General features: G+C 35.6%; 1 protein-coding gene across 2 annotated transcripts in view; it reads left to right on the top strand.

Annotated features, from left to right (window-relative positions):
- Positions 1 to 15,172, top strand: part of Mcm7 (minichromosome maintenance 7) — a 92,997-nt gene that overhangs the window by 13,825 nt on the left and 64,000 nt on the right. For both annotated transcript variants that reach the window (XM_090385978.1, XM_090385988.1), the window contains exon 2: positions 2,912 to 2,991. In XM_090385978.1, the coding sequence (XP_090242104.1) occupies positions 2,912 to 2,991 (80 nt within the window). The remainder of the gene's footprint in view (positions 1 to 2,911; positions 2,992 to 15,172) is intronic.

Raw genomic sequence — 15,172 nt, 5'->3', positions numbered from 1 at the left:
ATGATTCTAAAGAAAAAAGGTTAGGTTACCCCCTCCATTTCGGGAGGGGTTCAAGCCCTTATGGGATTCAAGGGGTGATAACCTGACCTTTTTTCACCATTAGGGCATATTATTGAACAAGAAAATAAAAATAGTCATAAAAAATTTATTTTTTTATGAATGTATTTCTAAATACGATTGTGATTCTAAAGAATAAAGGTTAGGTTACCCCCTCCACTTTGGGAGGGGTTCAAGCTCCCATGGGATTTAAGTGGAGGTAACGACCTTTTTTCACCATTATGGAAAGTGTAATTAGGGCAAGTTACCATTAGTGCTTCTGAGTGCTACTAAAGTTGATACTAAACCGATGTGTTATCGTGTGTTGTGTTCACGCACCAATCAGCACATCATTTGCCATGCCTACCTGTCAATCAGTATATCGTTCTCGACTTCTGCTCCAGACCGATAACACCTACTGTCTGTTTACCGAGCGAGTAGTGCTAGAGTGCCGTATTGGGAAACTAATTTTCCGTGTAAGTTATCCGATGTTTCTCGTTATTCTCGTGTTGGCTTTCTTTACCTTCGCTGTTACAGTTATGAAGAGAGGGTTAGCCTCCCACTTGAAAGAATTTTACACAAATGACATATAGAAACTTGTTAAACACTAAATAAGATGTATCAAGTCAGGTGGGACAAAATTAAGTGGAAAATTTATACATAAAATGAAAAAAAAATTGTCTATAAGTACATTTTTATTTTTGATTTATCTCTATTCTTTTGAAAGTTATATAGTAAGGGACAGTTTTTAGCTCACCCTCATGTGTGTTTGGAAATTAAGTCTTATCAGTGCTTTACTTCTGTCATGTGTCTCTCCTGAATTATGTCCACATTTGTTAGCTTAACCAGTACTTGCATTAAATTTATTAACTAGCATTAGCGTGCAAACAATGAATCTGAGCCATTTTTATGTTAATTGTAACTCTAACATATCCCACACAGTTGATTACAGCGAGAAAACAAGTTCTCTTGGAATTTTCCATTTGATGTTAATTTTTGGGACTCCATGTAGCTGCTCAGTAATTCCCCATTCCTTCACCACAGTCACAATGCCTTACAGCCATTTGTAGTTATTTTTAGTATTATAAAAACCCCAGCTTTACAAGTCAGTATATATGTTCCAATAGAACAATTCAAAGCAGTGCTCCTCTGCTTTTAGCTATTACCGTAGCTCACCCAAGCTAACAGTTTTCGAAAACGCCTAACTTTGCCATGACCACATCAGAAAATATTCTTACGTCTTCTATTCAGATGTATCCTAGCTTTAGAAAGGCAGTCTTTTCTGTGCAAACCATGCTGTGAAAAATTATCATACAAGCATTACACAATCTCTTCATACTAGAATTTATTGACAAGGCTAAAAACATATCTAACTCATGACTTTTTCATATTGTTAGTGCTTACATGTATAATTATATCTCCTTTTATTCTCTTAATTGATAATTGTTTCAGGATGTTATTAACATGGCCCGTAACCTGTTCCACCTGTCTTTATTACATAGTATATTCCCTGCTTCTCTGACAGTTGAGTCATCCAGAATTACAACTTCTTGTTGGACTACAAAAGAATTGCCCTTTACTGTTACCTTCTAGAGACAGAAGATAGCAGATCTAGGGATAGAAGGTCACAGTCCTTTAAAAACCAAATCCCTTTTTCTTGTGCTGCATAATCAGCACAAGAAAAACTAAGGTGGAATAAAATTCATAGCAGCATTTAACCAAAAAAAAAAAAAAAAAACTACTAAAATTCCTCAAATGTCATTAGATTATTAATAACTGAAAATCATTGCACCTGATTCCAACTTTGTTGAATCTGAACAGGTTGCTAGTGTGTTGCTTGGAGATCTAGATTCAGTTGCATCTAAATCTCCAAGGTGCAAAAGTGAAAGATAAGTTGCAAAAAGATACATTTAGGAAAGGGCCAGAACGTTTGCCTACCACTTGGACAAGAGTTAGCTTCATTCTTCCGGAATTTTTTGAAATTTGGTTCAGTAATTGGTGAAAGTTTAAACAATGTTGAATGAAAAATTTCATTCCTGTGAGAATAATTCCAGTGACATGATCAGAGCAGATGGTATGTAGAACTGAAACAGTGGTGTGACAAAACAAAATGAAAAATAAATCATATAAGTAGTCCAGTTGGCATATTTCTAATGCCAAACAACAGAAGGCTTAGAACTACCCTGAGAAAGCAACTCTATTTTATAGGAAGAAATCATCAAAGTTGCAGTCAGCTTGTTTGACTAAATACATTGTGATCTTTTGAGGTAATAGTAATAGAGGCATGTGATGCAAGAAAGCAAGCATATGAGCTTATGTAGCAACAGACAAAAAAAAAAAAAAAAAAAAATTCACACAACTATTCCCTCTAAAAGTTTGTCCAGTTCCTCCTTTAATTTATTTAAGCTATTAACTCCCACAACGACGACAGATTTCCACACAATCACCTTAGGATGAGGCTCATTACAGTGCAACATTAGAATCATATGTGAGCATAATTTTCTAATTAAACAAGAAAAAAACCCAGTAAACATACAAAATATTAACACAAATCTTATTGTTTTTATCCCTGCTTTTAAGTGCTGCGTAATATTTAAGAAATAAAGGATATTCTAAGTAATTTAATGATAATGTTTTTGTTCATTTTATGTACATACTTTGGTAGTTTTTGATTGGAAAAGAGTTGTCTATCATTAAGGATAACAAAGGATTTCTTTGTCTCTTCCTCTTAACGTTATGTATTTTTAATTTTATACTGTCCCTGGTATTAAGCCTTCTTTCAGTGCAAAATGCCTGTTCTGAAGTTCATAATATTTGTGAGGTACTTCAGCAAACAGGTTATATCTTATTTTTTGTTTTATATTTTTACTTTTAGAAAAAATTAGGACATTTTTGGCAGAATTCTCAGTAGATGAAGAAAATAGGAAGAAACGTATTAAGTATGGACTACAGTTGGTATGAAATTCCTTTTCTTTTGTATCAAACATAAACTTTAAAATATGTACAGGAGTTGAAATGGAAAATTTTACAAAAGGAAATGCTCATTAATAAACTCTTATTTTATAAGTGTGTGTGTGTGTTCCAATGTACTTCATTCCAATCCCTGAATGCCTATGATTTGCTATGTTGTCTTAGGTAAATGAAGATATTAAAATAATCATGGCTATGAATTTATGATAACACGAGTTGAGTTACAAAATATGTCTAGATTGTGAAGCCTACCATGTTGGTAAGGCACAAACAAGAAATAGCTTAAGAAATAACACTGCATAATAAAACATTTTTTAGACTTGACAAAAATTAACTTCCATTGCCAAGTGGGTCATCAAATTGATTGTTGCAATACCAGATTGTTTACGGTTCCAATGACCGCCAGTGCTGCCATTTGGCTTCAAAAATTCCTGCAGTGGGATTAGAATCATTAATTGTGGAATGATAAACAACAGCAGAAAGCCTCATGGTCATGAGTGTAGGATATCCATGTGTGCATATCATGACATTGCTTTTCTGTGTTTCTGCTCGCCTGTATGTGATATTAGGCTTAGTGTCGAAGTTTGCAGATGATACAAAGGTTGTACTGTGCTACTGCAACAGGATCCAGATAATTTGGGTAGATGGGCTAAGAAGTGGCAACTGAAGTTTAACCTTGACAAGCGCAAAGTACTGCATATGGGTAGAAGTAACCCCCAGAGAAACGTACCAACTGTGTGGTACTACATTTAAGGTGGTAGAAAATGAAAAAGACCTGGGAGTAATTGTGCAGTCAGATATGAAGTTTTCTGAGCAATGCAGACAGGCTGCCAGGGCAGGTCATAGGGTTTTGTCAATGATATATAGGAATTTTGCTAGCAGGGAAAAGGTGATTGTCCCTCTGTATAAGGCAATGGTCAAGCCAGGCCTTGAGTACTGCGTACAGGTCTGGAGGCCTCATTTTAGGAAGAATGTAGATTTGCTTGAGCGTGTACAGAGAAGGGCAACAAGATTGATGAGGGGAATGAAGGGATCCTCTTACCAAGAGAGGGGCTTAAGTTCTGCAAATTGCAGTGGCTGGAGACTAGGCACCTGCACGGTGATCTGATTGAGGTGTATAAGGCCTTGAATGGGTTGAGCACGCTGAATTCTGATGGGATCCTTCCACTTGTTCAGATTACGAACCTAACAGGGCATAAATTCAAATTAAGAAAAGACAGATGTAGGATAGATGTGTGGAAATTTGCCTTTAGCCAGCGGGTGGTTAATTGCTGGAACAAACTTCATCTGTCGTTGTGGAAGTTGATAGGTTAAATAAATTTAAGGAGGAACTGGACAGGCATTTGGAGGGAATGGTGTGTTTTTTTTTTTTTTTTGTTGGCCGATGCTGCATAAGCTCATACACTTGCTTTCTTGCATCACATGCTACTTCTACTACTATCACGTGACCTTTCATGTTTTATTTGGCTTTATTATATTAGGAAGCTTTGTCAGTAGCTTTTCTTAGGTTGATAAAGATGTGTAATATCAGGAACTGCAAATGTGGTTTATGCTTTTATTAGTGCATATCTGGTTAAATTTTTATGGTATATCTTAATTGCAATTCATTTTCTTTATTTTATTGTAAGTTGGGATTTTAATTACTATAATTGAGTATTTATTCTGTTTTTATCAGTGAGTGATAGAAATTCTTCATGCATAGCATAAGAGTAACCCTTAATGTTCCATTGTAAATTTTTGATTGGCTATTTTTACTATGTGGACCTTCTCTTTAACTATTTATACAGTGAATTCTGGTTATTTGGGACACATCAGGACTAGTGCATTTTGGCCCGATTAAGCAGGTGCCCCCAATTATGCGGTGTCATGTCAATAGTTAAAAATACAGTATCAATCGTAACAATTGATTCTATGATCAAATCACGTTATGATGGACTCAGTGTAGTAAAGTATCATTCACTATACGATATGCAGTAAGTCATTGTGATCGCGTTTGTAAATTTAATTTTAATTCTATTAAACAGCAATTCTAATAAGCGAAACTAGGAGGAATATTATCAACAGGCTATAAAAGTAAAGATATATTAAGCACAAATTTACACTTTATTACCTTATCAATTAAAAAATTAAATGATACGTCAAAACCGGAAGAATGTTTTCCAAAGGTTAGCAAAATAAAAGTACATTTACACTTACGTGCATAGCTTAATTAATACGTACTGTAATATGTACATGCTAACTAGTTGATATTTCTGTTCACTGACATTTGGGGGAGGAGATTAACATTTAAAACAGTAAAAAAGATAAGTGATCAATAACAAAGAACACGGCATGCACAAATTGCAATTAACACTGCCCATTTGCAAGTTAGATAAGAAGTAACGAGTTAAGAAGATTCTGAAAATTTTGTTTTTTTATATGATTAAAGATTTCATTGAAGGGGAAACACATTTCACCATAATAACGTAAAAACCCACAATTCCAGCTGTTGGAATTATTGCAAATTCATTAAGATCGAGTTGAGTTTACTATCCGTTTATAATAAATTGCACTAACAGAAAAGCCAAAAACCGGAAACTGCTAATTGTTTTACGGTTGCGACCTTCAGAAATCTGACCACACCACATGGTTAAGGTCGGGAACAATCATAGGGTAATCTCGAGTGCTGCGATCTCCTGCCTCGATTAAACGGCATGTTGTCCCATTTTTGATCAAAGAAAACCCTGGCTATTTTTCTCAATTTGGTTCTGTTCTTTAAGATTTGTCCCAAATAAACAGCTGCCCCAATTAAACAGTGTCCCAAATAACCAGAATCCACTGTATTTCTATCATAATTCTGATTTATTTCTGAAAAATGCTTATTTTACGTTATCATTATAAATACATAAAATTATCTGTGTGTGTACACTGGACAGCTACATATGGTAGAGGAGTGTTATGAGACTACTAAGAATATTTAAGAATACGGTATTACCATATGTTGTGGTATCAGGTGGATTCAAACACACACGCGCGCACACACAGATAATTCTACAACACTGACCACTCAGCTATATTCGTGTGGTTTCTCGTGTACATTGCTTCCTTATGAGTTCTTTTTCTAATACAGTAAACCCCCGCTATTCGCGAGGGTTACGTTCCTGAGAAATGCCGCGAATACTGAGTTATGGCTCCCACAGTAATAAAGGGATTCCGTTCCAAAGTATGAAATATATAAGAAAAACTAGTCTAAAATTTTGTCTATATATGTACCTTCATAATATGACTATGTACATAGACAGTACATATTAGGTATGTTCGGGGTCTGTGTTGATAAAGGAGTTTTGCTTTTTCATGAATAATGAGTGAACTTAACGGAACTTTATTTTGAGTTCGGTCTTCTATCCACAGATTTAAACTTTTCCATTTTTTCTAATTTAACATCACGAGTTACAGAGCAAATTTTTGAAGAAATTAGCGCATTTTCACGGACACTACGGCAGATTTTTCTTCTGATTTCTTGATTGATCGTACCGTTGACTCATTGATTTTATAATAGATTTTCTCAATAACAGAAAGTGGGGAGACACTTTCACCATTAGAAATTTTATCTAATAACTCAATTTTATTCGCTAGTCATCACCTTCTTTGATCTTTTCACATTTCCCTTGTTATTCGTAGCCATATTTTTGTACGGGTTAGAAAGAACTTGTCCACAATAAAGTCACTTTCTTCCATTAACACACTAGAAAAAGTCTGTTTTACACTGCAAAACGGTAGATTTATCACTTTTGTAAGCATATCAATTTATAAATTGATAAATTTATTCAATTTATAAGCATATAAATTAAAAGCAAACGACGAAACCTTCCACGACAAGCACATAACACATACTGAACAATGATTAGCGAGAAACATCCACGCTTGCGATTTTGTCACCCCCTCCCCCCACCCACTGAGCGTTGTTTGGACTGGGAAAGAAGATTTTAGCCATGCCCATGTGTTTTTTTTTTTTTTTTTTTTTTTTTTTTTATGGCGGAAATGTTCACGGTGCTTTAAAATTCACATTTTTTTTTTTTTTTTTTTAGGTTTCATTTTATATTAAATCAGCGACCGCGAATAGCGGGGGTTTACTGTATATCTCTTAAACAGCATTGGTTGTTTAAAATATATTAATATGTATGAAAGCTTTTGATAAGGTGGCACATGGAAGACTACTGTACAAATTGGAGCAGTATGGCATTAAGGGCTACAATGGATAAAAGGATGGTTGAGTGGAAGAAGACAGACAGTGGTAATCAATGGACACTGCTCTTCGTGGACTTGTGTTATTAGTGGAATCCCCCAAGGTTCGGTGTTGGGCCCATTGTATTTATCGATGATATTGATGAAGCTATATCAGTGTTAATGTCTAAGTTTGCAGATTATATGAAGGTTGTTAACAACACTAATGTATGCTACTGCAACAGGATCTGGAAAAGTTGAGCAGATGGCCTGAGAGGTGGCAACTGAAGCTTAACGCTGACAAATGTAAAGTACTGCTTATGGGTATTGGTAGCAGTAACTCCAGAGTAATGTATCAACTGGGTGGTACTCAGGGTAGTGGAGAATGAAAGAGACCTGGGGTAATTGTGCAGTCAGATATGAAGTTTTCTGAGCAGTGCAGATAGACTGCAAGAGTAGTTCATGGTGTCTTGTCAATAATATACAGGAATTTTGCTAACAGGGATAAGGAGATGATTGTCCCATTGTAAAGGCAATGGTCAGGCCACACCTTGTGAGTACTGTGTACAGGTCTGGAGGCCTCATTTTGGGAAAGATGTAGAGCTGCTGAAACGAGTGCAGAAAAGGGCAACGAGATTGGTGAGCAGAACAAAGGGTTGCTGTTACCAAGGTAGGCTTAAGTTCTGCAAATTACAGCTTCTGGAAGCTATGCACCAGTGAGGTGATCTAATTGAGGTTTATAAGGCCTTGCATGGTTTGAGCAAGCTCGGTGCTGATGGGATTTTTCCTCTTGCCCAGATTACTCACCTGAGGGGACATAAATTCAAATTGAGGAAAAGCAGTTGTAGAATAGATGTGTGGAAAATGGCTTTTAACCAGTGAGTGGGTTGATAGTGGGAACAAATTTACATCTGTTGTAGTTGAAGTCAATAACTTTGATAAGTTCAAGGCAGAACTAGACAAACATTTGGAGTGAATAGATGGGTGAAATGGGAAGGTTAAGGCAAACTTCCACACATCCATCCTACAACTGTCCTTCCTCAATTTGAATTTATTCCCCCTCAGGCGATTATTCTGAGCAAGAGGAAGAATCCCATCAGCATTGAGCATGCTCAAACCATTCAAGGCTTTATACGCCTCAATTGGATCACCTCGCAGGTGCCTAGTCTCCAGACACTGCAATTTGCAAAACTTAAGCCTTTCTTCAGAAGAACAACCCTTTGTTCCATTCACTAATCTTGTTGCCCCTCTCTGTACTTGTTCCAACAGCTCTACATCCTTCTTAAAATGAGGCCTCCAGACCTGTATACAGTACTCAAGGTGTGCCTGACCATTGCCTTATACATGGGGATAATCATCTCCTTATCCCTGCTAGAAAAATTCCCGTATATTATTCACAAGACACCATGAGCTAATCTTGCAGACCGTCTGCTCTGCTCAGAAAACTTCATATCTGCCTGCACAATTACTCCCAGGTCCTTTTTGCTCTCTACCACTGTCAGTGTAAGTCTTGTCTAGATGATCCTGCAGTGCTTCTTTTTCCAGTGCCTCCATTAATTTCCCTGGAACAGAAGTTAAACTAACAGGTCTGTGTCCCCCTTTGATCCTCCTTTGTGGATTGGGGTCACATTTGCACATCTCCAGTTCATAGGTACCTCCCCTGAGTTCAAGGAAGCTCTCATAATTATGGCTAAGGGTTCGCTTACTTCCTTTGCTGCCTCCTTTAATATAACTGGATAGATTCCATCCATCCCAGGTGCCTTTCTTATGTTTATCTTCAACTATTTCTCCTCCATTTTTTTTTTTTTTTCTCTCTCAGTTATTACAAGATTATCTAGCTTACTGCCAGAGTTTTTAATACACTTCTGACATTCCCCTCCCTGAATAACTTCCCATGTGTGAATGTAGATGCAAAATATTCATTTAATTTGTTAGCTACCTGAGCAGGATCATCAACAGTTGAAGCATCGATATCACGTGGACCAATATGATTTCATCCCCTGCCTTCTAAAATTTACATAAGTAAAGAACTCTTTGCTCTTTTTCTTTGCATCCTTTGCCAAAGATTTCTTGTGACTTGGTTACAGGCCAGCTTATATCTATCATAGGCTTCTGTATCACCTGTATTATATATTATTAATTATATAATATCTGATTTAATTACATAAAATATGGTAAGGTAGTTTCATGTTAGAAATTTAAGATTTTTGCTAGTTATAAAAGAACTGTTGTAAGCGTGTGTTATTGGATATACTTAACATTAAAAATTTTTATGTTGCCATATTTTTCATTTGAATTAAAATTATTTATTATATGATATCAAGTTTTATTGATTATTGCTGTAATAGTCATGGAGATGTTTGCAATTTCATGTCATCATATGGATTTTTTTCTCTTTTTATGACATTATAATTAAGTAATTTGTCATAATATAATATTGAAAATATACTATTTCTATTTTTATATCTGACTATGCTGTATGCCTACTATATTGTGTTTAATAACTACACTTGCATTTATATTTGGAGATTGATCGTTCCATAGTGGCATTCTAAGGAAAAAAATATAGTGCAGTATAAAAGCATTATGTATAATGGTGTATACCTATGAACTCTAAACTACACTTAAAATCTAGTTCTGGCACGAATTACTCTCACAATCTTTATGAAAGGCCATGTTATTAGTACCATGAGCTAATAGAATGTTGCTGTTTGTTTGTTATTTGGTTTTTAGGAGCATTAGCAACTAAAGCCATATTGCTCTGGGGATATGGGGCTCGAACCCCGGTCTAATCGAGAAGCGTGTGCTGCTCCTGCCCACCTGGCTATGGAGGCGCGGGGTTCGAGCCCATGACCACCAAATACGGAGGATGCGGAAAGGTCAGGGAATGACCACCGCATATCCCTGGAGCAATATGGCCTTAGTTGCTAATGCTCCTAAAAACCAAATAACAAACAAACAACAACAAACATACGGAGGTGCCTAGAATGTTGCACTGCCGTTGGCCTGAATCACTGCTCCGATATAATCACAATATAGTATGAAGTTTTTACAGAACGCTTTTATGGGAGGTCTCATGCTACAGTGGGTGGGAGACCTTCCATAACAGTCTCCTCTTCTATTAGTTTATTTTTTTTTGCATAGTGCAGTGCTGATGCCTTTTGATGTTCCTTGCATTAAAGCAGAGTTAGCAAAATATTCAAATGTGACATGAGGACTCATTTGTGTAGCAAATCTCTGAGGATGTGGGATGATATGGGCAGAGATTAAACTGACAGACATTACTTTCCAGTTCATCCAAAAGATGCTCAGTGGAATTGAGATTCAGGGATTAGACTGACCAGGGCAGATGCTCAAGTCTTTCTTGTGTTACTCAAACCACTCTTTCACACATTTGGTGCAGTGGATGGTTACATTGTCATCTTGGTAGGACCACTGTCCGTAGGTATAAACATGTAATATCATTGTGTGTTCCTAATTCAAAACAATGTTTAGATATCTTATACCATTCATGGTGCCCTCCAGTAGGATCAAGTAAAGAAGAATATACAGGCATACCTCGAATAACGAATAGGATGCGTTCCACGAAATTACTTCGTTAAGCGAAACTTCGTTTTCAGAGGTAAAAATACTATGGCCAGAATAGGGATACGTTCCTACGTAAAGAAAATGAAAAGTTTTTTTTTTTCGAACAAAAAAATGTTTTATTAAATAAGCAGTCAACTTACATACAAAGTGAAATCACATTTTAAAATATGAGTCTAAAGTTGATTGTTTATGCTCTTTTTCTCTTTCATTTAACAATTGCCTATACGGAGTTATTGCATTTAACACTGATCGCTTAAAAAAACACTTCTTCCTAAATTAGGATCATTTTCACTAAAAAAAATTTAAAACGTTTTCAATGTCATTTAAGCACCTTTTTAAATCTTTGGTTGTTAACACTTTTTCAGCAGGAACTTCTTTAACTTCGTCTTCATTATCTTTGTCTTCGTTGCTAACAAGGTTTTCTAAATCTTCCACTGAAAAACCATCATCTTCTGCATTCAATAAATTTCTAACATCCTCTTCATCGACATTTTCGAAACCTATTGATTGAGCCATCTGGATAACTTCATTTCTAATTTCTTGGATGTTATTTTCTTCTTCTAGTACAACTTCTGGCCATATTTTGCGCCAAACTCCATGTAAGCATTTCTTAGTGACTTCTTTCCAAGAACTATCAATGTTTTCAATTGCGTTTTTAATGGTATAGTTTTTCCAAAAAGTTTTAAATGTCATTTCCTCTTTATCCTCTAGTTCAGTTAAACTGCTTAATGCTCGACGCAGATAATAAGCTTTAAATGATGCTATTACTCCCTGATCCAACGGTGGAATCAGGAAAGTTGTGTTTGCTGGAAGAAACACAACTTTGACAGGAATGCATGTGTCCAACGTGTTAAGATCAGTAGGATGTCCCGGAGCATTGTCTAACAACAAAAGAGCTTTTTCTTCAAAGTTGTTTTTTTGACAATACCGTTTTACTTCAGGACAAAAGTGGTTAACAAACCAATCAGTAAATAACTCCTTGGTAACCCACGCTTTTCTATTTGCTTTCCATATTACAGGTAAATTCATTTTTATGTTACCTTTTAACGCCCTCGGATTTTCTGAATGGTAAACTAATAACAATTTTAATTTATAATCGCCAGAGGCATTTGATCCAAAGAGTAACGTTAAACGGTCTTTGGCTGCTTTGAACCCAGCAGCTGATTTTTCTTCAATAGAAATGAAACTTTTTGTTGGTAGCAGTTTCCAGAACAAACCGCTTTCGTCAACATTGAACACCAAATTTGGAAATTTTTCATGTTCAATTATTTCCTTTAGTTTTTCTGGAAACTTCTCCTCTTAATTTTACACTATGAATCCTGGCCCATTTTTTAAATTTCTCGAACCAACCACGAGACGCCCCAAAGGTTTCCTTAATTTTTTGAGTTTGTTTAGATTTCAGTTTATTAAACTGGAATATTTTTTTTATGTTAAATGGGGCTTGAAATTGCCGACTTCGTTATATCGAAGCTTCGTTATCAGAGGTAACGTTAACCGAGGTATGCCTGTATTTTGCAAAAATGTCACAAAAAGACCCAACACCATAACCCCCCCCCCCTCTTCCTCAAGCGGCCTAATAGGATGGTTAGGTCAGCACATAACGGGATGGTTTTAGTACCTCATATGGTTTCTTCGTTATGTATACCCTTCCATTGATGCTGAAAAGTAAATTATGACTATTACTATATTTAATACCACTCTTAAAACACATGAAATTAATAATATACAAGTAGTTCTCAACTTTACGAGTTAATTCGTTCCTAGCACGCTCATAAAGCAAACTCGTAAAGCGGGAATTTTATTTCCCATAGACATAAGGTTAAAAATAGGGGTTATGTTCTCAAAAATGAAATTAGTTAGCTAATTAGTTTGTTTAAACGATTGATTTATTGAAAGAAATGAAGATGTAGCCTGTAAAATTAAGCAAATTATAATGATAGAGAAATTATTATTTACGACTAACAAATGTTAAAGAATGTTTGTTTATTCTTCATCATTATCAACTAAATGCACACTTGTTGATCACTCATTATTGGCTCGACACTTGTTGGTTTGTTGCACAAGGAGTTGTCTTCTTCAGAAATGCTTCAAGAGGTGTTTGTTTCCAAGATGATCTTCTCTTTTAATTATAAATTTCATGATTGCATGAATAAGCATTTTTTTAACGGCACACACAAATTGCAACTAACACGGTTCGCGTGGAGTAACAAGTTTACGAAGCTTTAAAAAAAAAAAGGATGAAGAAAAGATACAAAATTTATTTATGTTTTTTATACGATTGAAGATTTCAGTAAAGGGGAACCACACTTCACCATAATAACATAAAAAAACCACACAATTCCAGCTATCGGTATTTTCGCAAATGCAAGAAGATAGTTTACTACCCGTTTATAATTGCTTGCAGTAACAGAAAAGCCCAATAAACCGGAAAGTGCAAATTGTTTTTATTGTTTTATGGTCATGATCTCCAGAAATGTGCTTTAGAAAAATATCACAAAGGCGTTTAAAATTGATTCTTATAACAGAACATATGATAACGATGAAAGTGTAGTGCATTTGAATTGGTAACTAATACAATTTACAAACCACGCTCACTACCTTTTTATATGTCCTTATGGTCACGCTCGTGACCTTAAAAATGACATTTTAGAGAGATAAATATCTTAGTTATACGGCGAAAATTTCAACTTCCGAGATCTTGAAACAAATTACCAAAAAACTGTGTGTTATTGGGTTCACGTTGCGATGGTCTCTCTGGAACTCATTAATATCGTAAAGCAGGGTACACTGTATTGTATAGCTACGCCCATGGTTTGGAATACAGTATTTATGAATGTTTAACATTCATTTTTTTGCAATTAATATTCATATTTTCGATTTTGTTGATACTTGGGGGGGAAAACTCGTAAAGCGAGAACTGCCTGTAGTTTTAAGCTATTCACCTAAAGTAATATATATTAAGGTGTTGTTTCGGGTATCTTACTGATACCATCATCAGACCATGCTGCTGACAGACTCCTCTTGCAGCTGCTCTCAGAAACCTGATGTGTATACCAGGGAACACACAATGATGTTACGTGTTTATGCCTATGGGCACTGGTACTACCAAGATGACGATGTAATCATCCACTGTGCCAAAAGTGTGAAATGCACATCAAGTTTTTGGGAGCATTGGCAAGAGGAGTCTGTCAGCAGTGTGGTCTGATGATGGGTATCAGTAAGATACCTGAAACATCACCTTAATGTATAATAATTTAGGCAAATAGCTTAATAAACTATATTATTAATTTCACATGGTATAAGAATGGTATTAAATATAGTAATAATCTTAATGGAAAACAACCACATTATGTCCTTCCATAATTAATATTAAATTGGGACTCATCAGACCACAACTTGCTTTCAGTCTTCTGTTCATCATTTACATTCCTGACACCAATGCAGCTATATTTTCCAGGTTGTGTCTGAGATTAGCAGGAGCAGGGAATTTTACATAATGGTCTCCTACTTTAGTAGTGCATTCTTTTGCATAGTGTAGTATGTAATGTTGCAAATGCATCTGTTCATAAATGTTTTCTGAGCATTTGTCCATTCGTTAAAGACCCCAATGAATGAAACCTATTTTCACTTATCAAGTTTTACTCTTTCATAATTTATTAAAATTACTTTCCAGAATGGAAAACTCAATACACATCCTTTAAATGGCTGTTACAGTCCTGAGTACACAACAACAAACAGTTGGTAGCAGCCAGTAACAGAAACAACAAATTTCCAAAGTATTGGAAATTTGTTGTTTCTGTTTTTTTATGGTTTGAGTGCTCTCTGTGACAAGTTATATTGTCACTCATTTTGAGAAGTCTGGATTCCTGTCAAAGAGGAGTGGAAATTCTGAAGGGCCCCTTTAATCTGGGTTGTAGTTAGCTGATCTCAGGCAGAGGGGAGTATAGGTTTCCCCTGCTAGTTATTTTGGGTTTCTCAGCCTTCGTGAAATACAAATTAGTCCACAAATACATTTGTACGTATATAATACATAATGGGATAATAGTGGTGTGCAGTTTAAAAATTAAAAAAAAATTAATTCTGCATCCAGTAATCAATGATGCTCTCTGGTCATCCCCAATGAGATGAGACACAATATTTACTAGTTCATTTCTTTGATTTTTTTCTATATAAATCATGTTCTTTCCTATTTAGTATTTAATTTGCTATCTTCTTCCTTCCTTTGCTAATTATAGGAGTGCAGGTAATTAAATACCTCTTAGTCTTCCTTACTTTTACACCATCCAGCATTCTGTTTATTTTTCCTTACAGATTTACTTCCATTAAAGTAAATCTTTAAGGAAGGGATCACATTTACACCTGCCCATCGGAGACA

Source organism: Mastigoproctus giganteus, chromosome 1 (assembly GCF_048544385.1).
Source record: "Mastigoproctus giganteus isolate SK-2022 chromosome 1, ASM4854438v1, whole genome shotgun sequence".
NCBI classification, from domain to species: Eukaryota; Metazoa; Arthropoda; class Arachnida; order Uropygi; family Thelyphonidae; genus Mastigoproctus; species Mastigoproctus giganteus.
This window is presented reverse-complemented; position numbering and strand designations above follow the sequence as displayed.